This window comes from Danio rerio, chromosome 24 (genome assembly GCF_049306965.1).
Source record: "Danio rerio strain Tuebingen ecotype United States chromosome 24, GRCz12tu, whole genome shotgun sequence".
Taxonomy (NCBI): domain Eukaryota; kingdom Metazoa; phylum Chordata; class Actinopteri; order Cypriniformes; family Danionidae; genus Danio; species Danio rerio.
Window position 1 is genome coordinate 5,845,000 of NC_133199.1, and position 23,298 is coordinate 5,868,297.

The 23,298-nt window shown below is 35.2% G+C and overlaps 1 protein-coding gene across 2 annotated transcripts in view; it reads right to left on the minus strand.

Moving 5' to 3' along the window:
* The window catches only part of dipk2ab (divergent protein kinase domain 2Ab), a 60,270-nt gene that overhangs the window by 635 nt on the left and 36,337 nt on the right, over positions 1 to 23,298 (minus strand). For both annotated transcript variants that reach the window (XM_005162483.6, NM_001114926.1), the window contains 1 exon segment: positions 12,533 to 12,836. In XM_005162483.6, the coding sequence (XP_005162540.2) occupies positions 12,533 to 12,836 (304 nt within the window).

Genomic DNA, 23,298 nt, shown 5'->3' on the forward strand with positions numbered 1-23,298 from the left:
TACTCAGCTCGCATACTGTTTTAACGTACTATAGACCATTTTGAGAGTTGTAAACAATAACAATTGTCCTAACCTATTTCCTGAATAACATTTTTAATTTCCATAGCTTCCAAGAATCCAAAAATGTCCACATATTGATAATGTTATGACAGCCATTTTAAAATTAAGATATGATTAAATTTCCTCTGGTTAAAGTGACAAAATAGTTTGACAACAAGCAGGAAATGTTCATTGTCCAGTGACATCTTCACATTGAAATGGTTTATATAGTATATAAGTATGCAATTTCGGACATAGCCTATGACTTTGTTCACTTGTGCCTTATGTGGAAAGTCAGGGTACGCATTGCCTACAAGCAACAAGATGCTTGAGTGTTGTGATTCTGACTCTAATAACAATATGAAGGATGGCCTGTAGTTGATCAAATTTAATCACAAACAAATGGATTTGCTTATTCTAGATTCATATGAATTTGGGTAATGATGTTGTGTTTTTTTTAAAGAACACATTTACACGCTAATATACCCAAATCTGAAAAAGCTGCAATATGCATGCATGTTTTTTAAGCGAAAAAACACTCTAGAGCAGTGGTCTCAAACTAAATTCCTGGAGGGCCGCAGCTCTGCATAGTTTAGCTCCAACTGACACCAGCTTAATAGTCTGTAGTAGTCTTAAACACCTTGATTTGCTGTATTTGATTAGAGTTGGAAAAAAACTGTGCAGAGATGTGGCCCTCCAGGAATTGAGTTTGACACCTATGCTCTAGAGCATTCCCAGCGTTATTGATGTAATGTTTGCAGTAAAAACGAGAAACATAAATTTCGCATAAAATCTACATGTTAACAGTGTATTGATGTTTCTATTTCCCAAAGCAACCAACCACAGGGTTAAGAGATTAATTTGTAAACTTGTTTTATATGAGAGAAATAAACAAACATTTTGGTCACATCCATAAGAGATGAGAGTTTACAACATAAAGTGGTCCCTCGTTATTCGCGGGAGTTACGTTCTAAAAATAACCCGCAATAGCCGAAATCCGCAAAGTAGTCAGCTTTATTTTTTACAATTATTATAGATGTTTGAAGGCTGTAAACTCCTCATTAAACACTTTATACACTTTCTTAGACAGGCATTAACCTTTTCACACTTCAAAGTTCAAACCTTTGAGGAAAAATAAGTCCAGAATTATAGAATAAAACGAAAACCTGATGTCGGGCGCAAACATTCATCCCTATCAGCAAAAGTTTCATTTTAGCTTTTGTGAGGATAATGTTGGCCTCCAGCGTAATGTACTTTTCCTGCAGTTTCCTGCAGTCAAGAATATAAAGCTTTATTATGGATTTGATGCTTTTATGTCTGTACCTGTATACTGTTAGACTCCTTCATGCGTATATGAGCTCTACTTTATCTCTGCTTGTAATTTATTTATTATATTTAATGCAGATTAAACTATTATCTTGTAAAATATTGCAATATAAATAGCAGAAAATCTTAATATCGCATTGTACATTTATTCTGATATCGTGCAGCCATAATGTGACATCTCTCAGATGTGGCAGATGTGAAATTGCCACTTTTGTGTGACTCTTTTAACGTTTTCAAACTATTTGACTGGATTTGCTAGACAGAGTTTTCTACTGTAAAATACAAGCCTAAACAAACAACCTTTTTTTATTTATTTTATTTTATTTTTTTGCAAATTTGCTGAAAGCCATGACAATAAAGGCATTTGCATGGATTTGCTCTGTAGATGTGTGCACAAATTGTTGTTTTAGGTGACTGCTGCAAGTGTATTACATGTTCAATTGCTTTTATATTGTTTACACTCATACCATAACAATATTTTTACAATTTGACCATTAAAACCTGATTTCTGATGTATAAAAAATGTGGTTTTACATCTTTACAACTTTTACTATAATTGTAAAAATACTATACTATTTACTATAATTAAAATCAATAGATAAATGATAGTGATGAGAATTATAATAATCATAATAATACTAATAGTAATAATGGTAATACTAATGATGATACTAATGAGGACTATAATAATATTATTAATAATAATAATAATAAATACATGTATTTTATCAAATACAAATGCCTAATGAACATCTTGAAATAATTAAATTTACCAAAACACAGAGCAGCTTTCATTCACTCATATCAATATTCACTTTAAGTTTGTGGTTTCTTCAAATAAATAAATAGTCCAGTCTTCTTTTTCTTACCGTTTTAAAACTGAAAACTATATTTTGCTTTTTATAAATCATATTTGGAAATACTCGTTCAGTTTGAACACGATGAAAATATCAGTCGGTGTACCAAGAGGGCAATTTGTGACTTTCAAAATGGAACCGAAACAATTCAATGGACATTTCTGAAGTACAGCGTGTTCCTTCTTTGATAAAGGGACACAAATTGGCCGTTTTCTCAGCCCAAAACACCGATCCATACAACCTTCTCTGCAATCTCTGCTCTTATTTCTCAAGTTCCTGGCAACCAGGGCAAATAAATGACATTCCCTATGATGAGAAACTCTTCGGAGTTGCATTAATGATCAAATTGATTAGAGTGAAAAAACCCAGGAGATGCCAGGGCCTAATCATGTTGGAGAAACTCAATGCACTCCTGCCACTGCATTGACTCGGAGGTTGTGTTTCCGGCACCAGGATCTGCCTCAGGCTCCAGACCGTCATCCAGACTCAATCACAGCTCAACACAGATCTACAGACGCACTCAGCTGATGTCAAGAGATGACATTTACTCTGTTAGACGTCTGCATGACTGATGCGTGATCAGACCCTGCCTTACTTCTAATGCTATTACATACAGTTGAAGTCTGAATTATCAGCCCTGCTCTGAATATGATGTGAATATGTTTTTCTTTTTCAAATATTTAAATGATTAACAGAGCAAGGAATGTCTCACAGTATTTACTATAATATTTTTTCTTCTGGAGGAAGTCTTAATAGTTTTACTTCAGCTAAAATAAAAGCAGTTTTTTTTTTTTTTTTTTGGCTACAAAACAAACTATAGTTATACAATGATTTGCCAAATTATCCAAACTTGATAAATTAAAGGTAATTAAAACTATAATGTTTTGAAATGTGTTCAAAAAAAAAATCTTTGTTCCCTTAAACAGAAATTGGAGGGGAAAATATACAGGGGGGCTAATAATCCACAGTAATGTGATTCTTTCGTATAAATACGGATTTCGGTGGTTGAATGCGTGCTCACATTTGCATGTCACGACCACGTGCACTCTATGTACATTACATATACAGCTGCAGGACGCACATTTGTTATTATCCTCTGCAAGTCATATGCCCTTATGTCTTCGTTTATACAGCCTAGCACCTGTAATACCTGAAATAGTCATGAAATTGTTTAGATGATGTAACAATTTTATGAAAATATATTTTATAAGTAATTAAACCAATTAAAACAAGGACTATGTCGAAGGAAAGAGAAAGTGATTAGGCTACTCAATTCAACTGGACTTAATATTTTTACTGTTCGAATTGTTGACTGACTAGTAGTTTAGATATTACATGAAATAAAGAGTGGACTAAATTACAGGGAAAATAATATACCCTGGACACAAGAGAAATAAACCAAGTTAGTGATGCTTCTGAGTTTCACTGGCCTTCCAAGATTGTGAGCCGTTCTAAAGTGACTGATAGTGTCTTACAGCAAGTTGTGTGATTGAAAAAGATGAGACGATCCTTTCAGTCATGGCAAAAGAAGTTGATCACTCCAAATTGAAGATATCTAGAGTGTTCTGTCTTAACAGTGTAAAATTCAAGTGCCCCAAAATGATGATTGTTTATCAAAGACTTTTTAAGAACAATTAGACTAAAAGTCTAGACAGTGACAAAAACATTCATGAGCTGAATCAAAATGATGGACTAATCTTTGCTGAGGAGCATGTTGTGTGGAGAGAAAACTGAAAGTTCCCTTTAATGATTATTGAAAGGCTTATTTATTTAATTTGGTCATATGGGAAACATTATTAAAGCAGTTCCTTCAAGCTGAGAACACAACAAAATGGCAGCCCAGAGTCCTGATCTAAACCTGGTTGAAAATTATCAGAAAATATTTGGCGATCTTTCCAACTTGGCTAAAAAAATATCTTCATTTTGTGTTCCAAAAATGATAGGAATTACTTCTAGATTAGAAAATAAGGGATGAAGTACATGCAGGCAGTTGTTATCACAGAAAAAAAAAGTCTTACAGGCTAATCTGAATGAATATGACGGGTGTTATTTTGTGAAAACAACCACCTGGGTTTACTTTTTCCCAATTTTACATAGCTACATGCCACAAAATGTAAAAAGTGGACACAAAACATTGTTTTGAGCCATTATAGTTCATTATTTTTCAAAGACAAAGCTGACAAACAAAATGGCTGAACGGAGCATACACTAACTATTGTATTATTCAGCCACGAGCTGGTGTTAAAAGAAAAAAGCAGCATACACTAAATGAATTTGAATTTATTCACTGACGATCAAGATGTTTTGAATTACCCAGATGAGACTAGATTATTAGTTTCAGCAGTAGCTCTCTTTAAATAACATACCGTGGAATGTTGGGACTGACCAATCAGAATTAAGTATTCCGGACAGCCGTGTAATAAATAATGAATAAATTAAAAATGCTGCTGTAATAGAATGAAATGTTGTACACTATAAAAAAAATAATTAGCAAAATGATAATATTCTGACCCACACACTGATCTACAAAAAATAGCCTATAAAATATTCATAGGTATTCTATCCAAAGTCAAAGATTTAAAACTGAATGTAGGCTGTCATCACTGTGTAACCGAATCTCTTCTCGCTCTCCTTTGTGTCATTACAAACACATCATCGCAATCTGGGCTGCATTACATCTGGACAAGACATCCGGCCATCACGAGTCTGAAAGGAAGAGACTTGATCATCTTTAGTAGGCCAAGGAGACAAATGCGATCGTGAGCGTCGGTGAAGCGGAGCCGTGCTCCAGATCGAAATTCATTTTAGACCGTGGCTTTCCCTGCATCGCTGGTCTAGACAAACAATCTGTGTCCAAGACTTCAGCCGGGCTCTTCTCCAAATCACTGCGGATAATTTCATTACGCATCTGTGGATCAATGATGCTTTGTGCTCTTTAAATACTGCTCTGGTGAACTCGCAGCCTAATTGACCGGCCTTTGTTCTAGCAATTGTTCACAACAAAGACTCTTTTTAGTCTCAGTCTATTTGCACAAATGTCAAAATGTGGATCTGCGTCAAGTTCTTGGTGCAGCGGAAAACTTCCAGTCTATTCTGATTATAATAGCTGTCATTTATAAACAGTGTATACAGAAATGTGCATAAAAGAATGATTTATCAATAATAAATAAACATATGGGATGGATAAATATGTTTAAATATACTGTAACGAATTAATAAATCACTATCAATGGATGTATAATATAAAAAATATATAAATATAATCATATCATACAGTCAATTGAAGCTAATGAACAAAAAGAGTCAAATAAATATATCTAATAGATGAATATAAATATAAGGGATGGAACAAAAAACATGACATGGATAAATATAAACTGATGAACAAATATAAATATAATAATGAATAAATAAATATAAATATGATGAATTGATAAAGTAAATATAATTTATGTATACATCTAATTTGCTCTTTAAATATATATAAATGAATAAATAAAAATAAATAATGTGGATAAATAATAGATGGGACAAAATAAATGACAAAATTGCTGAAAATAAATAAATGTAAATACAAAATGCATAAATTAATGCAAGTATAAAGTATGAATAAATATATGCAGTGCGTCAACAACCAATTTATCATAGATGGATAAATATTTTAAAAACAAATATTAAAATGTATTAAAAAGGTAATATATAAATACAGTAAATAAGAAATATAAATACGACAAATAATATTAATTATTTATACATAAATTATCATGTACATACACAGCTCTGTCTGGTTCTCGAATCTGATTGGTTGATAGCCATGCGGTATTCCCGTAACACCATTCGTGCAGCCTCCTCAACCTTGTGTATTACTCTGCCCACATAGAGTTACAGCAGATCAATAAACTTACTACAGTTTGACAAATATTGCAGCTGTTGGACAACATAATGAACGTTTGAGGCTTTTCAGGTGAGAATGTAGTTGTTTAGATTGCAACTATGCAGTTTATATAAGGACAGAGCCTATTTCAAATATTTATAATTTCGGAGATACAGCGCGTCAGCTTCCATCAGCCTGTCATACTGAACAGAGCAAAGACAGTTTTTGTTCCGCCATAAAATGGCGACAGAAACCATAATAATAAGAGGTGAACAACTCTAAGTTGAATTTTGTATGTTGTAGTGCTATATTTATACCATAGTAATCTGGTAGTGTTTGCTTTGCTCTGGCTTTTCGGGATTAATTATTGTGATCTCCTGATTGTAACAGAGAAATACTGGGAAATCTCTGTAGACTGATGGCAATTCATGCTGTTCAGCCTTATAATCTAGAGAATAATTCAAACACTAGCTCTATGGTGACATTTGTAAATTAGCAGCATTTTCTCTTGTGCTGACGTCAGCTGCAGATGTGAATAAATGGTGGAAGAAAGTAGTTTCTCATACAAAAGGGTTTTTGAGACTCTCCTTGTTTGATTTTCTTTTTTATCTACACAGTGATGCCATCAAACTGCTGTATAAACGCAATATCACATTTGTAGCAGTGTAATATGAGTGTTTATCTTCATTGGTGGGACACTAAGGCATCAACGCACGCCTCCCACCAGTGCCGATATACAGCCATATCACACTGCTACTTGTGTTATATTGCTCAAACACATATGTTGGATAAATCTAAATGTAAATGTTCAGGAATTGAGATATTGCCGACTGATATAGAAATAAGACAAATAAAACATACAGTATAAAAGATGGATCAATACTGATAAATATAACAGCTGAATATATAAAAGTAAATATAATGGATGCATAAATAAACAAATATAAAAGATTGTTAAATACATAGAAGTCAATGCATTTAAATGAACACATGAATGTAAAAAATGGATAAATAATGTGATGGATGGACAAATATAAAAGAGTAAATCGATGTTTAAATAAGGAATGAAGGATTATATTTTGACCTGGGATCACTTGTTTGGTTCAATTACTCGCAATCTTATTATCTTTCCATAAATAATTCAACAATAACCTGAATTCATAATCAGGACAGAAATCACTTGGGTATACATGCGTCCTTTGCCAGTGAGAATTTTTAGCTTGAGAATATCTTCTACTCGCCTGATAGTCCGACTTAAAGACATTTATTTCTTAGAAACCAAATGTCCTTAAGCTTGCTTGTAAAAACACAGAGTCTAGCTTTAATACTCCCTCAAAGCTGAGCTAAGACAATTTAAATTCATCCTAGCGGAGCTGTTGGGCTGGTGAAAGGGACACCCTCCTCCCCTCGAGGGCTCCATCGCTCTTCAATGACAGAGCTTCTTCTGTGAGGCTTTTGGCATCGTGACAAGCCGCCATTGAGGAGCGAAGAGACTGGCGTCACTCTGTCCTCACGTGTGTTTCTCTCTCAGACATAAACTCTATCTGGACAAACCTCAAACTCGGAACAGTGTCCTATCTGATGTTGGGTTTCTCCCCTCAGATTCTGCTCAGAGCACAAAGGCGCGTGTTACTATACGCTGGTGACGCACTCGATACTGTCATTCAGAATTTTACTGCTGTATATCTGTAAATGTACAGTTGAAGTCAGAATTATTAGCCCTCCAGTGATTTTTTTTTCTTTTTCTTTTTCAAATATTTCCCCATTGATGTTTATCAGAGTAAGGAATTTTTCCACAGTATTTCCTATAAAATCTTTTTTCTTCTGGAGAAATTCTCAATTGTTTTAATTTAGCAAGAATAAAAGCAGTTTTTAATATATCAAAGAACGTTTTAAGGTTATATTATTAGACCCCTTAATCGATATTTGTTTTTGCTCGTCTACAGAACAAACCACTGTTAATGATAACCCTAACTTGACTAATTAATCTAGTTGCGCCTTTAAATGTCACTTTAAGCTGAATACTAGCAGTGCTTGAAATTAACTTTTTTAATAGGTAGCACCGGTGCACCCAACTTCAAATATTTAGGAGCACCAGAAAAAATTTAATAGCACCCACCAAAAATGAATGAGCACCACTGCAAATTGTATATTGAGGGATTTATTGTATTTGAAAACCACATCAATTAGGACTAACAAAACCCAGAAACAACTATCCAACTAATGCTGAGATGACTTATAGATATTTGTGCAATAATTCCAAAATAAATGTCTAATAATTCATAATAAAATATTAATGATGACGATGATTACAATTAAATTAACAGTTAATCACATTTCTCATGATCATGCTGCCTTGAATGTGCTTGACTTTGAGTTACACGTGACATGAAACGCCATCAGTCTACAGAGATATCACCCTAGAGTATTTCTCTGTTGCAATTGGGATATCACAATAATTAAAGCCCAAAAAAGCAGCGCAATCACTACCAGATTGCTGTTGTGTTTTAATGATAAGGAAAAACAGTTAACACATGCGGGCATTTCTTCTTTCTTTTTGCCAACACAACACACATTCCTGATATGCGAGTCACATCTCACACTGATTACACTACGATATATAATACAGCACTACAACATACAAAAGAGAGAGAGATCGACCTAGAATATCACTTACTAGTTTAATAATGATTTGATCAGCTGTAGTTAGAAATTACGCTGTTTAATCGTCTAAGGGCTGCAGTCCTGTCACCATCTAGTGAATAGACAACGTCAACCATCTTTGGCCTACTCAGTATGGCAGGCTAACAGCCGCCACTGCACTCCCTCTCAGAAAATATAAATATTTTAAGATAGGCACTCTCCTTATAAATAACTGCAGAGTTGCAATCTAAACAACTACATTCTTTACTAAAAAGCCTGAAAAGTATAATATGTTGCAGTATGTGGGCGGAAGAAAAGGGTGAAGAGGCTGGTCCAGTGGTGATACTGGCAGAATATTACATGGCTATCAGCCAATCAGATTCAAGAACCATCGTTAGGTGACCAATTTGTCCGTATGCTCTAACAAACAAACAAACAAACAAACTATTAAACAATTACGTTTGTGAACCTCACTTCATATATTCAAAAAACATTTAAAAACCTGGTTTATAGAGAATCAGGCGTGTCATCATTCTGATTGAATTGAAACTAGCATGTTTCTGATTGTGCCTACCATCTTAATGATCTGTTGTTTAAATGTGTTTCAACTATTTTTATCTCTATTATAAAATGTTGGTGTTTTAGCTTAATTTGTAAATATTCTCTTTTAACATCTATATGACCATGTCTATTTTAGTACTTTTTACATGTTTGATAGATTGTATAATATTTGTATTGTTTTTTCTAGGTTGTTAAGGGACAACAGATGAAAAATAGCCTTCGGGCTAATTCTGGTGCACTGGCAGAAATGCTAATTAAAGTACTCTGTCCCTGCCAAATAAAAATAAAAAATAAAAAACATTGTGATTTTCGTTAAATCGTGATTTATTGTGTGAATAAAAGTATTTTTGTTATGTTTACAGTAACTGTGCTGCAGTTTCAGGAGTCAAAACCATGGAGGAAAATGAGAGAGAAAGAGCTACACTCTTCTTAGGAGCACCAGATGGATATTTTTGTTTTGTGTCTATTTTATGATTAAAATTGTTGAATGTTCACAGGTTCCTGCCTCCTCCTTCTCCTTCATTCAAAAGAGGCACCTCTCTACGCAAATAGCGCATTCTGTGTGATCGGCCCCTAGCACTGTAGAAAATAGAAACCTCAATGTCTACTATCATTTCAGAAGTGTTAAACAACTGCTCAAAATGATGTCGGCTACATGCAAGGGATGCACTGTAGAGTACATTGATGCCTTAACAAAGAAGTATAAATCAGGCTTGAGGAATTGTGAATATTTGCGACTAGGCTCCAGCATAATTTCAATGCAGTTTTCAGGTTAAATGAACACTAGAGGCAGTAAAACACCTTTGTTTCTCTTAACATTTTGATTATAGAGCAGATAGAAATTGTGTCTGTGAATATTAAACAGCAAAAAGACCGGATACTTGCTTGAGCAGCCTTTATTTTTAATGCCTCCATTTATGGGATTTATTTTACGACTTTAATGGATTGGACAGTAGAGACAGTAAAGTAAATGGAGGAAGAGGAGGGGAAGGGGTCAAGAAGCGACAGCAGAGTAAAACTTCACACAGGAACTCTTCTGCTCCCGCTCCCCTGAACATTATGCCCTCATTACAAGTGTGCAGGAGAACATAGTTTGATCTTACAGGACACTGCAGCCTTCAACATTGTGAGAATATGATGAAATTTTGACGGAAAGATGGTATAGGCCTACTTCGGTCACTGCAGTGCACTTTGTAAGTTAGGGAAGTTATTGGGAAGTTATAGTGAGTGGATGACTTAATTCACACAAATTATAATTTTCATAATTTAGTCACTCAAGTTATTCCAAATCAACATGTGTAGAACACATAGGAAGACATTTTGAAAAATGCTGGTGGCTGGCATTCATTAACCTCCATAGTATTTTTTTTCTACTATGGATGTTGATGTACAGTATGCCAGGAACCAGCTTTCTTTAAAACATATGTGCGTGTTCAACATAAGAAAGAAAAGGATAAATAAATTAGATTTTTTTAACTATCCCTTTAATTAATAAATGCTATTATAGTATCTCTTTATATTGAACACATTTCCATATAATATTCTTGGTTTTCATTATGTTCATTTGACTTCTATATTATTATTATGGCAGTTCCATCTATCTTTAATGCATTTTATTTCCGTTTTAGTCATTGTAATATTTAAATTAAATGCATCTCAACTATTTTGGTTGTGTAGGTGTCAACAAAAGAGAACTTTTATTTTAAGGATCTTTATTTTATTATGTTTTTCTTTCTGTTGAAAACAAAAGTTTTTGAATTTGAGTGTTTGAAAAATGTCAGCAGATGATAGATGGATGTATTTTAGGAGGATAGATGGATATATTTTAAGTGGATGAATAGATGTATTTTATGTGTGTGGATGTATGGATAGATAGATGTATTTTAAGTGGATGAATGGATGTATTTCAAGTGAATGGATAGATGTATTTCAATTGGATGAATGGATGTATTTTAAGCAGATGAATGGATGTATTTTAAGCGGATGAATGAATGTATTTTAAGTGGATGGATGTATAGATGAATAGATGTATTTTAAGTGAATGGATGGATGGGTGTATTTTAGGTGGATAGATAAATGTATTTTAAGGTGATGAATGATTGGATGTATTTTAGGTGGATGTATGGATGGATGTATTTTAAGCGGATGAATGGATGTATTTTAAGTGGATGGATGTATAGATGAATAGATGTATTTTAAGTGAATGGATGGATGGATGTATTTTAGATGGACAGATAGATGTATTTTAAGGTGATGAATGATTGGATGTATTTTAGGTGGATGTATGGATGGGTGTATTTTAAGCGGATAATGGATGGATGGATGGATGATGGTATGGATGTGTTTTAGGTGGATGGATGTATTTGAAGTGGATAGGTGGGTGTGTTTTAACTGGGTAAATGGATGTATTTTAAGTGGATTGATGGATGGCTGGATAGATGTATTTTAAGTGGATAGATAAATGGATGGATGGATGGATGGATGGATGGATGGATGGATGGATGGATGGATGGATGGATGGATTGTAAGTTAATGGATAGATAGATTGATGTATTTTAGGTGTATGGATGTATTTTAAGCAGGTGAATGGAGGGATTGATGTACTTTAAGTAGATGGATGGATGGATATAAGCGGATGTAAGGAGGGATGGATGTATTTTAAGTGGATGGATGGATAGATGTATTTTAAGTGGATAGATGGATGGATGGATGGATGGATGGATGGATGGATGGATGGATGGATGGTGTATTTTAAACGGCTGGATGGATGGATGGATGGATGGATGCATACATGCATTTTAAATGGATGGATTGATGGATGGATATATTTTAAGTAAATGGATGGGTGGATAGATGGATGGATGGGTGGGTGGATGGATGGATGGATAAATGAATGTATTTTAAGTGGACAGATGAATGGATTCACTATTCTCAGTTGATCATGTGAATTGAAGAGCAAGCACATGCTAATGAGCTGTCTGTACTTTTCCAGTTAATATAACAATTAGTTCTTAGAGTGTAGATTTGTCATTCCATCCTTTGTGTTGCTTATAAAGGCTTTGGAAGGATGTGTAATTGATGAAGGAATATTCATTTTTATGTAAATGAATCCTTGAACATGTGAACTCGTGTTGTTTTTTGAGGCGACAGCATTTGCATGTAAGACGCAGCTGTCACTCCATCAACAAACTCTGAGCGCATCATGAAATTTACAGTCCATCTCTTTACTTACTCTGCTTGATCAACCTCTTGTCGGCCACCACCACATTCTCCGCATCCACCACGATGACTTTCCCGTCCCGCGGGCCTACAGCGAAGTTATCAAAGCTGACATCCAGCAGGTAGAGAGCGAAATCGAAGTCGTTGTTGGTCAGCTGCTCAGCAATGTCCATCAGCTGCTTGGCCAGATCGACTCTCTTTTCCCAAGGAGCGTTGAAGAAACTCCACAGCTCCTCGCCTACGTAGTTCACCGCCACCATTCGGCCGCAGGCACCCAGATACTTTGCAAATGGCCAGCCTTCATCTGATGGAAAACTCTGAGAAAAGCACAAAAGAGAAGGATTGTGAGTTAAGTTAGACAATAACAAGAGCTGCATTTGTTGTTTCAGCATCAATATTGTGCACAATATTTACATCACAGGATGTGTGAACTCAATTTGGGATTAAAGTTGAACAAGTGATTTGGAAAGTCATTGCAATGTTTCACCATTATAGACTGAAAGGTTATAAATCGCATGTGTTGTTATTACCGTATATAGCTAGACCACCTTAGAACACCATAAAGCAGGGGTTCTCAACTGGTTTGGCCATGGGACCCACATTTTTACATGGTCATCAAGCCGCGACCCAAATTTTTAGGAACTATAATACAATTTTAGGAATTATAATTAATTTGTATTTACTTGTTGACATACACAAGTAGTGACAGATAAATCATGAGACATTCACAGAGAATTACAAATAAACAATATTTTATTGCTGTCATTTAAAAAAAAAATTAATTTAAACAGTGGTTAGGGTAAGGTAATGTTCAGTTACCAAGAACTTAACTGAACCGTTAATAAAACATGTTGTTCGGTTTCTAAATGTCGTTTTAATTTAGAAGGTTACATGCTCTCCTATGAGAGCACCTCACTACATATGACACTGAGGCTTTAACTCTTTTTTTGTCGTCAATATATGTAAATCCATAATTTACATATTCGGGGTCGTACTTGCGCTTCAACATATTTGTTGCAATAATTAAATGAAATTTCACATGTCAAACGGTAGGGTTATCGCGCACACATTTCAAAATAAAAGTCCGGTATAGGTAAATTAAGTAAAAATAAGCAAAATAAGTAAAAATTTTTACTTTTGTTGTTTTTTTTGACCACACACTCTGCGACCCACTGAAAATGTTCCAGTGACCCACTTTTGGGTCGACACCCACCAGTTGAGAAACACTGCCATAAAGCACTGTTGATTTCTATTTATCTACGCCTACAAAAGTGTCACAATCTGTTTATGCCATGGGGAAAACAACCTATAAGAAAGAATACACAAATACTCTTTATATTTATTTTTGCATGATTTACATTAATATCGAAAAGTTGCTGTTTTAAATTTTGCAGCTCTGGTAAGATTGCCTATGATTCTTCTTCTTCTTTGGCCTTAGTCCTGTATGGTTGCGGGGTCGGCTCTTTGGAACAAGCCATTTTTAGACTTGTCTTTATGATAACGACTTTTTTTTACACATTCCGGCCGGCCTGTCACCCTGTCACCCTCATACACTCATACACTACGGACAATTTAGCCGACCCAATTCACCTGCAGCATGTCTTTGGACTATGGGGGTTACTGGAGCACCCAGAGGAAACCCACGCGAACGCAGGGAGAACCGAGAGAAGCGCTCTATTCAACTGTATGAGGAAATGGCAATAATAAACGTTTACAAAGCGATTTAATATGTTCGAAATATTATATATATGTTCGAATATGTTATATATATATATATATATATATATATATATATATATATATATATATATATATATATATATATATATATATATATATATATATATATATATATATATATATATATATATATATATATATATCCATGCCTAATATCCAATGGCCAGAAAGTGATTCATTTTTTTGGTATTTGTTATGCAGCAAGCCCAGAGATTGTTGTGTACACTATGGCGTTATATAAAATTAACTTTAATGTGTGATTTGAACTAAAAGTGATCATAAACAATTTCTCAACTCAAATGAGTGGCGGCTTGAACCTGGAAACAGTATTACATACGTCACCAACACATCACCACTAAACAAGCGGATTCAGATTAAGACACATAATTTGATTGCTGATGTCCATGTAAACGTTCTGTAGTCATTGACAAAGACGAACAAGACGAGACTCTGTCATTGTGGCTATTTATCTACCGCAAACGCTATTCTGTGAATACAATCAACAAATACAGAAGCTGATTATGTGAGATCTGTATTGACGGATGCTTGCAAGTCGCTATTCATTTGCGTAAAGATGAAAGATTCTGAACTGTCGCATAGTTGAACACTCCCACATCCAATCGCCAAAGGTTGATCATATAGTCGGAGATCACCAGAAGTTGCTAGATCTCATTTGTAATGAATGATTGCTTGTAGATTTGTTGCCGAGTGTTGCCGTTATTCTGAATGGAACTTACTCCCATCCTACCCCATTCAAACAAAACCGGTTCTTCAAGCTGGCCACACCATGCGAACTTTAAATACTCTCATAGAATATCCACAAATTGGACTACGGGGAATTGTGATTGGTTTCAGCGCTGACGGCGGTGCTTCTGGAGTCCAGACAATGAATTGAAATGTTTGGAGATGAAAGCGAACAGCTCTGGTAGGAGGGCTACTTGAAGAGGAGGAAAAGCACGACATCAATTGCATGCAAAACAGCAGGTTATTATTTTAATACGATGCTTGTTTTCGTCTGACTCGCATCGAGGCTGGGAAATTGAGGATGCTGGGGAGGCATCTGTCAGTTGTGACTTTACTTTGCTAGCCTCTTCAGATGTACACAAATGAGGCAAGTAAAGCAGCTGCACCCCAGTTACTGGGTTGGTCTCTCAGGGCCTTGAGTGGGTACGTCTCATTACAGCTTCTCTGTCTATTCCATCTACCACAGCGCGGAAGAGCGGAGTCAATTAGATATGAAAGAGCACAAATTAGAGCAAAATAAAAAGGAAAACCAAATACATTGACTGGTCTGGGCATGGAATCTGGTTTATTCGATCAGAGAGCCACTCTGTTTTAATGAGTCATATCTGAGAGGTACAAACCCTCCGTCGTGTTTTGTTCTGGGACCTTACAGCTAATATTCAGCAATAACTTCACCTGCTTGATTTCTTCCTGCGCCGCTCAAATGACTCACACAAGCTTCATTGATATTGACAGACAGCGCTGCGCAAGGGGAAAAAAGGCGTACGGCTGCAATCGGATTCCCTTTTATTTCGCAGTCAGAGAAATTTAATAGTCTAGTTTAATCTGCCTCAGAATCTGATTAAAGTTTAATGCCGAGTCTCATTAATATTTCACTATACACATATTATTTAAAAACATACAATCAGTAAAAAGGACACCGGATAAAACAGCTGCAGTTCAGTTCAACGGCTTTTTGTTACACAGACTGGTGTACAGAAAAGGGACAACCGGAATGGAGCAGATCAGCATACCGCCATACAATTTATGCATTTTTTTTTTTTTTTTGCAGCTGGCAGTATTGTGCACTGCAGGACGCCATTAAAACACAAAAGTGCACCCAAAAAAGCATGTGCTACAATGGAAATCATTTGGTTTCGTATGAATTAAGGTAATAACTTTAAAGTATTTATTGCAACTAACATGCATTTTTTTTCACGAGTGAAAGATCAGATATTTTAAGACACTTTTAGTGACCTTGGCTCTCATTTATAGGGTTCTTATATTTATTTTATACACCTGAACGCTTCTGCATGTTGACTTTAATTTGATTGCTTATTATATTTTAAGAAAGCTCAGCGGCATCTTAAATGGCAAACCATACACTATGCACTTATGCACTATGTACTTATGCACTTAACAGCATACTATATGTATGTAGCGTTGTCTTAAATGGAGCACTAATGTTTTTTTTAATAAGCGGAAATTCTAACCGTTTTCCTGACAACGTTTGACTGTTGCCAAATCAGTTAAATAAATGACCAAACTATCAAATAATATCTGCCATGACAGTTGCTGCATTCTCCATCGGGAGGCGCTTATATATATATATATATATATATATATAGATAGATAGATAGATATATATAGATATATATATTGTAGATATATATATATATATCTATCGGGAGGCGCTATATAAAATTTTGCTTTCCCCATCCAAAATAAATAAAGTTATCCAACATGTGCGCTCGATAGCTCCGCCTCTTCCGCTACGTGAGCAAACCTGCGGTCGTTGAGTGCGTGAAGTTTCCATCATTCCACACTTCATTTTATCGGCTAAAAGAGTGCATCATCCGGGTAATTAAATTGCACCTATTATTTTTAGAGTTTTCAGTGTGAACGCACTGCTTACACTGTTTATACTACAAAATGGCGTGAAATAGAGCACAAGTATGCGATTTGGGATGCAGCTCTAGTAATAATAAACTAGTATGCATTCAAGAGTTCACACTTGGATAATAGTCAACTATGATAGCAGGTTTGGCATGCTGTCCCGGGAGAGAACCCTGAGCTCGGAGATAGATGAGCCCAAGGTTCCCGCCTGGTCAGTGAGCATTAGGAGGGATACGAGATCAGGTGTTCTGGCTAATGGGTGATACTGATTCGTTAGACATGTATGCGCTAGGTGCTTGTGACTGTATAACAATTCACTTATGTACATGTTTTTGACTGTGAAAACCCACGCAAACACACGGAGAACATGCAAACTCCGCGCAGGGAGTGCCGACTAGTTCTAATAGTACTTGAACCTGTGGCCCTCTATATATATATATATATATATATATATATATATATATATATATATATATATATATATATATATATATATATATATATATATGTGTGTGTATATATATATATATTTAAAGTGCACTTATTCTTTTTAGAATAAATTTAAATTTGTATTCTATTTATACTACAACATGGCACAGAATAGTGCATAAGTGTGCGATTTGGGACACACCTAGTCACTATTGTTGTTGAGTTTAGGAGATTACTCGAGCGGCCTGACATTTACAAACCTACCTAAAGCACAGACTTGTGCGTATGAGGTACGTTTTTCTTAGACGCTGTTTCAAAAGGCACATACTGCAGCTCATCACTGTCAAATCCAAAAGCAGTGGACCAATCAGAAGAGCTTAGAGGCGGGGCAACCCAGGGCAAGCTGTTTATAATGGTTTTATTTACCATAATATCATGGCGGAGGAGGCGCTCATTGAGGTTATATCCAGATTACCAGAGTTATATGATGTATCTTGAAGTCTTTATCATATCATATTGTTTGCCTATTTCTAATGAGTTTGTTTTTGTTGTCAGTACATCTCGTCATAATATTGCATCACGAGGACCTCACCGCGTTAAGCATATTTATAAGCAAAGACGCATTCGATGTGAATGAGCCCTTAACGTGAATTAATGTGCTGTGTGAACAACACACATTACAGTCGCTTCGCTTTGTATTCACAGTAACAATGTCGCCGTCCCCTCTTTTTTCTCCTCCCTCCCTCCATCTGTCTTTCTATCAGCGTCGTACATGCAGAATCTAGACAGCTTTGATGTTGCATTAAGCCTTTGACTCTTTAGCCGCGGCCTCTAAGAAGGGCCAGATGTGATAAGACTCAAACTATCAGGCCACGCTCCAGTTAGGCCAACAAATCCGGGCGGTAAACAAAACACACACTCCCTTTCTAATCAGCGCTAAACCGTGCCAACAATTTCTACAAATCCAATTTGTTCCCGAGCATTATAAAAACAGAGTGTGCGATAATAACAATATTAGCCCACTCTGATTTTAGTAATTAGCATGTGGCGGTGCGGAAGTGGGCATGCAGTCTGCAAGTTAGGGCGGTCAATACTCTATAAGAGGACTAGGTCAATCAGCAGAGAACAGCGCTGCTCACTTCCAAGCACACTTCCTGTGTGGCTTCGATCAATGGCTCTCCAGAAGGAAATGGGGCGGGGGGTGTCCATGGAGAGTGGAGGAATACACCTCAAAGAGAAAAACTTGAATAGAGGAACAGCAGGCCAATCGCTTTTGTGTTGGGTTTTGTTGAAGTGCTGCTCTGTTAATGAGGGTTAAGGGCGGCCTTTACCGAGGAAAAGACCTGTGTAAGGAGGCCCGGAGGATGTTCGGCTTCGCTTATACAGGAGCTTTTATGCGGATCATGCAGCAGCTGTCAGTCTGGGACACATTCAATTTATCAAAAATCAGCTTTTCATCAGCATTTTGTTTTGTTAAATATCTGAAGAAAAAAAAAAAACGTAGAAAAAATAATAATGTACTAGCTGTCGACATCCCGCTAGCAGAATGCATTGTGCTTGTTTTCTTTTTTTTCAGTAATCAATCTAAATTAGATATCTGAAAGATGAAAACTCATCCTGTGAAAACCCTTTTGAAATATTACAATGCTTATGAGTGGTTAACCGTGGAAATTGTATTTTAAAAAATTGTACTCCAGCTCCGTCCCCCAGTGTCTGGTTTCACATTAAGGCTGATTTATTCTTCTGCGTCGAGGCGGAGACTGGCAGACATGTAACAACTTTAATGATAAAGTAAACCCAAAACAAAAGTCTCCATCTGGAGCTCCTTCACGGAACTCCACACTTGTAAATAGGCATGGGACGATAACCGTTTTCAGGGTATACCGCGGTTTGGAAAAGTGAAGGTTTTAAAACTGTCAAAAGTTCTGCTATACCATTCTTAAGGTAAGTGTATGATTTTTTGATTTACGTTTTTTCTTAATTTTTTTCTTTTCTTTTTTATTTACGTTTTTTCTTTTTTTTTAGTACAGCAGTTTCTTAAAAAAAAAGTTTTTCAAACAAATGAAGACAGCAGAAGTCAATAATTCATTTAGCCTGACTTTGCTCTGATACAAAATACTAAAACACAATAATACTAAATACCAAAATTCTAAATACAATACAAAATATTTTAAATGTTCCTCAAAATAAAATATACGAAAAAATATAACTTAATGTAAATATAATACAATTATATAATTAAATAATTATTAGAATATAATAAATATAATTAAAATATAAATGAAAAAAAAAAGTTTTTGTTTTTTACACAGACATTTAAAAAAACTTATTTTAGAGCAGTAATCATAATACCGTGATACCGTGAAACAAGGTTATTATACAATCAGAATCTTGCGGCTCTTAGCACTGCCCACACTCGTCAAGCTACCAAAACACACCAATCACAACGCTTGCGCTATGTGTCGTTGCGACGTGTAGTTACATTTGTTGAGATGTGTGCGTCAGCATTGGCTGGGGCATGAAGGCTGCGCCGGACCATACGCATGCGCTTGACGTAAAAGTATAAATTAGCCCTTAGAAAACTTCCTATAGGCTACTTTATTAGCAATCGATTCATCTTTTTCTAATCCAGACAAATCACTATTGTTTACTAATGTTGATTTAATGATGAGCAACTTTAACTACAGTTTTGAAGAGTATTTGCTTCACAACTACAAACAAAAAGAGTAATATAAAAACATACATGGCAGATGTGCATGACTAATGGTTAAGTTAAGGTTTTGTGTGACTACTTATAAATTGTGTTAGAGTATATTCATAACATGATTATTAATATAGCTTACATCTGCAACACTGAAAACTTTAAAGATCTGTTAGGCTAAAAAAGTTTGAAATGTCAAAAATAAATAAATAAAATGGAGATTTTTGTATACAAAAGCTCCACAACCATGATGTGCTTCTTTTCTCTCTGGCACGATAGGGAAAAATGTCAAAACATTTAGATATATTTCGATATATTTTTATTCTGCAATATATATTGCGATATGAACACAGTTTCACCAGAGGACTTAATATCTCAATTTGGAAAGAATTTATAATGCTAGATTGATTGGGATGATTCTGCGGTGAAACTGCATCTCCATAAAATCTGATAAGCAATCTATAAATACAATTAAAATAAACAGAGTTCTATCATTTTCCAATATTCTGGTACACTAATTGAAAATTAATAAAAATAAACATAAATCAATCAAATTAATTCATTATTAAATGTTACAAATGGTACATTTTCTTACGCCTGAATGCTTTTAAAATCGTTATACAATCACATGTCTCAAAAACACATGCAAATTAAGAATTATAATACAAACTCAACATTGTATATCTTGCAATGTGACTATTGTGAATGATCACATTGTGATATCGATGCTAAAATTATATATTGTGTAGCCTTAGTCAAAATGAAATCAAAAACGAATGTTAATTGCGACAGGATGACTGACAGATGACTTTATGGTTATATAAAGTGATTCAATCAATCTAATAATTGTTACCCGAGTTGGTTATTAAAAATATTAGTTTGAAAATGAAAACTGGACGTTGTTTGATAGACTTACTTCTTCATTCTTGACAGGCCTAAAATAAGCTCAAGTACCGGCACAAAAACAGTTACAATGTTGATACATGACCAGAAAAGGGTGTAGGCAGGCTGTTTTAAACTACATAAGCTAAGTCCAAACAAACCTCATTTTGTTTGCAATATGGGTGTGTGATTTCAATTTAAGAATGTTGCGGATATAAATAACATTTTAAAAGTTACAAACTGCGGGATTTTAATTGTAATAATTCACAATACACATTTAAAAAACTGTATTTATTTATCATTAAATAAATGCGTAAAAGATGCATTTTAACAGCACAATTATACAACTTTTAAATTGTATATTACCACTATATACTATTATTTTTATACATTCTTATTTTAAGTTTTGTTATCACAATGGATGGCACACGCCATGTCCAAACGATATCAAATAAAGTTTAGTTGCAACAATAATAATTATGAATTAGGAAAACACTATTGGAGATAACCTTAGCAAACACTGAAATAATTGGAGAATAATTTAGTAAACATTTCAAGAGTGTGTTCAGTCCACAGAGAGCTGATAATGCTCTGCTTATTCCAAATTCCCTTTTAGTACATTTAAAACTGCAATCCAGTATCCAGGAGTTATTAACGCTTCCAATGGGGCGATCAAGTGGTAAAATAAATTGGAAACTGGGGTCTCATTTAACGTTGACTAAACTTTAATATTAATAAAAAGAGCTGCTTGGGTGGAAATCTTTTTTTTTTTTTTACATGCTTATGGAGAGCGAGAGAGAGAGATGTTAATTCAGTGGCATTCAGAAATGCTGAGGAAGCACACCTGCACCTGAAGTGATACAGTGTCTGCTCAGAATGATCAGGGGAAATTTTCCATTCTTCAAGCTTGTTCACACCAAGGACAAAGACTAAAACAACAGAAAATATAGCATTGACCCTTTCACAAATGGTGATGACACATTTCAGTAGACATCATTCAGCATCTAATAAATATATATATATTTTATATATATATATATATATATATATATATATATATATATATATATATATATATATATATATATATATATATATATATATATATACATACATACATACATACATAAATATTCATTCATTCATTGTCTTGTCGGCTTAGTCCCTTTAATAATCTGGGGTTGCCACAGCGGAATGAACCGCCAACTTATCCAGCAAGTTTTTACGCAGCGGATGCCCTTCCAGCCGCAACCCATCTCTGGGAAACATCCACACACACATTCACACACACGCTCATACACTACGGACAATTTAGCCTACCCAATTCACCTGTACAACATGTCTTTGGACTGTGGGGGAAAGCGGAGCACCCGGAGGAAACTCACGCGAAGGCAGGGAGAACATGCAAACTCCACACAGAAACACCAACTGAGCCATGGTTCGAACCAGCGACCCAGCGACCTTCTTGCTGTGAGGCGACAGCACAACCTACTGCGCCACAGCCTCGCCACATACATATATATACATACATACATACATACATACATACTAGGGTTGTAACGGTATGAATTTTTCACGGTATGATAATCGTCTAAAACAATACCACGGTTTGACGGTTTCGCGGTATACGGTATGTTACAAATGTTACAAAATAATAGAACAGTGAAGCAAATTTGACTTTTTCCATATAATATATTTTTAGTTACTATAAACAACACCACTTACAATGAACAAATAAAAATAAGAAAATAATAAATAATGTGTCAAAGTCCAAATAAAGTCCAAATAAACATGGTGCAAATCCTCAGTAAAAAATAGATATAAATATTTACTATACTATAAATAGTTACATAACGAAACTAGATTCAATATGGAACATCCTTAGGTTCTATGTGCCAGCATGGATTTGGATGTGGTTGTATGCAATGCAGACAAACAGCTGCATCTTCATTTGCGTCTTTTGAAAACAGCAAGAGCAGCAGTTCGTCTTTGCTGTGTCACTGTTTTGTCATGTTTCTGTGCTGCTGTGCATGCAAAAGTACTTAGTATGAGAATTATTTCATGCAAAACTTTTTTTTTTGCGTTTTATTTAGCCGCGCATAAATGTATGCCTTTCTCTCATTCCGTGTTGTTCAAAAAGCTTGGTCCACAAACAAAAGCGAAACCTATGCTTATTGGTTGTGATATAGCGAGTTTGAACCAATCTGGGCATGGAGGAGGGACAATGCATCAATGTATCATGTCTGATTTGTCCGGAGACACAGTGACGAGCGTTTCTTTGTCAAATCAGCGTTGTCAAATGTTGATGACGTAACCGCACTGATTCCGGAGCCTCTGAAAGTCCGCGAATGTTATGTGATACATCACTGGAAAGCTGAGATTCTCTTCTTTATGCCAATCTTTGAATT